Source organism: Pterocles gutturalis, unplaced genomic scaffold, assembly GCF_000699245.1.
Source record: "Pterocles gutturalis isolate BGI_N339 unplaced genomic scaffold, ASM69924v1 scaffold3003, whole genome shotgun sequence".
Lineage (NCBI taxonomy): Eukaryota > Metazoa > Chordata > Aves > Pterocliformes > Pteroclidae > Pterocles > Pterocles gutturalis.
Genome location: NW_010122716.1, coordinates 6,960 through 9,302, shown reverse-complemented (window position 1 = coordinate 9,302; position 2,343 = coordinate 6,960). Strand labels below are relative to the sequence as shown.

The 2,343-nt window shown below is 34.1% G+C and overlaps 1 protein-coding gene across 1 annotated transcript in view; it reads right to left on the bottom strand.

Moving 5' to 3' along the window:
- The window catches only part of PAM (peptidylglycine alpha-amidating monooxygenase), a gene marked incomplete at its 5' end in the record, with an annotated part of 24,857 nt that extends 22,742 nt beyond the window's left edge, over window positions 1-2,115 (bottom strand). The window contains one exon of the mRNA XM_010077594.1: window positions 1,810-2,115. Within this exon, the coding sequence (XP_010075896.1) occupies window positions 1,810-2,115 (306 nt within the window). The remainder of the gene's footprint in view (window positions 1-1,809) is intronic.
- Window positions 2,116-2,343: the final 228 nt, after the last annotated feature.

Below are 2,343 nucleotides of genomic sequence, written 5' to 3'. Positions count from 1 at the left end.
TTCCCTAAGAAATGCTGAGATTTTTTTTAAATTCAATATAGTAAAGAATTTTATGAAGGATGCAGATTTTTTTATTAAATCAAGACAAGTTAAAACACGTTATGTTCCACTTTTTCCTCTGAAGAGGAAAATTCTGTTATGGAAAGGTCTGTTCTTCTACTACACAAATACTACCAAAAATGGAAACTAAACATGGGCATAAAGATTTTATTGCTATAAAAGTCCTTTTGCCAAAAGATGGCGCTGACAGCTTTTGTAGTTCAGAATTTCTGTAGTTATAAGTATCACAAACATTAAAAAAACCAAAAATGCAAATGAAGATAATTTCATTTTTCCTTTTTGCTGTAACTCACAATTGCACCATTTGAAAGTCGATTTATTAGTTAGTCTTCCACCAACAAATTAACCCCAAAATTAATATATAGCTACTAAAGTAGGCAAGCAAATGCTTTCTCTAGTTAGAATTCATGCCATATGGTGTGCCAACTAAGACATTTATTCAGTTCACTGACACTCCCTCCTCTGGATCAGCTAAAACAGAAAGGAAATTTATTTTTCCCCTCCACACATCACATGCTACTTGTCTGATCTAACAACCTGTTTTTGCAGAAATGCTACACATACTGTTCTTCCAAACATTTAATTCCAGTGTGGCTTATGGAATTATTTACAATTTACACTTATATCAAGCCCATGGTAACATCCTACCTGATTTTTGCCCCTATGACAATAACTTCACAGGCTCTCATTTAACTGACTAGCATAACATAACACTGGGAAGTCCTCATCTTTGGTCTTCTGTTAAATACAAACCTGGAGTTTTGCTGAATTTGAATACTATAAGAGAATCTTACATAAGCAGAGACAATACATATTAATATTTTTAACCAAAATAAAAATCAAATGGATGAAGAATTATGTGTATTTGTGTAAAACACACATGCCAAGTTGTGTATTTGGCAACATCAAGCTGGCTGGCTGCAACAGAAAAGCAAGCATGTGCTGCCACACCTTATGCATACGGATGACTTCCATGCATACATATCAGTTTCTTTTATGAGATACTCATCACATGCTGCATTATCTGGCTTTCCACATTAGCAAGTAAGACTAAAGACAATCAATATCACAGAGACCAAAATACAAGTAAAACAAACACAATACTTCCATGGTTTCTGCTGACATAGAAACCTGAAGGGAATTAATTATAATCCTAGTATGGTAAAACAGCTCATCCAAGTATATTTGGATAGCCAAGCCCAATTTGAAATAAATAAGCATAAAATTTTACTTCTCAATAATTTCTCAGGATTGACTACCAGTCTTTCTGAGTGAGAGAAAAAACATCTGATAGAACCACATCAATAAATTTTATAAAATCTTGTATCCAACAAACCAAGGTAATCAGAAAAATCATAAAATGCATCGATTATCCCAGTGACCCTTTTATAGTAGTTACTTGTATTAAAAACAATTCTTCGCTTCCTGTGACTACTATAACCTGTATGTATCTTGTTTTAGCATAACTGATATCAAATCATTAAGTAGAAGTCCAGAGAGAAGAAAAAAATACTCTATGTTTCAAAAAGTACTGGTATTGTGCCATTGGTATACATTTTTTCTTCACACATGAAGGGCGAAAGAACTCCACTGAAATACCTCCAAAATAGAGGGAGAACATTTCCATAATTAGGAAAACTGTAATGTAAAATACTTCCAAACATCAATTGATATTCCCTTCAGATTTTGCTAATGTGGATCACAGCTCTGACATTGCATTTCATTGTATAAAATTAACCCCTAACCCACCTCCTGTATGTTCGTTTTCCCAGCTTCCCTCACCATGTTTAGGCTGTTGTAAAGAGAAATATCTGTTCTCTGGCGGCCTCAAGGTAGACTCTAGTCTGTGAAATTTGTGAATTCTGTCTCTGACAAGAATAGTATTGTCCCTCTCATCATGATTTGTGATCTCTCTGGGAAGATCCTTCTTTTGAACTACATTAGTAATCTCAGCTACGAGATCTGATTCTGCCTTTTCTGTAGGGTTATGCTTATGCACATGCATAACATCTTCCCTTTCTCCTAGTAGCTTGGAAAGGAGTGAATAGAAATCACCTGTACAGAAAAGAGAAAAGATAAGAGGGGAAGGAGGGAAAAACAATTATAACAGATCATGTAGTTTTAGAAAGCTTCAGCAAAGTATAATGTAACAAAGGTATTCATACAGCCATTGTCAAAAGTAGTATTCAGAGGGAACTATTTCAGCCTCAAGAATTGAATAAGCTAAGTCTCTGTTACGAAAATACACTATATTCTTTATAAACTTTAATTTACAAATAAATG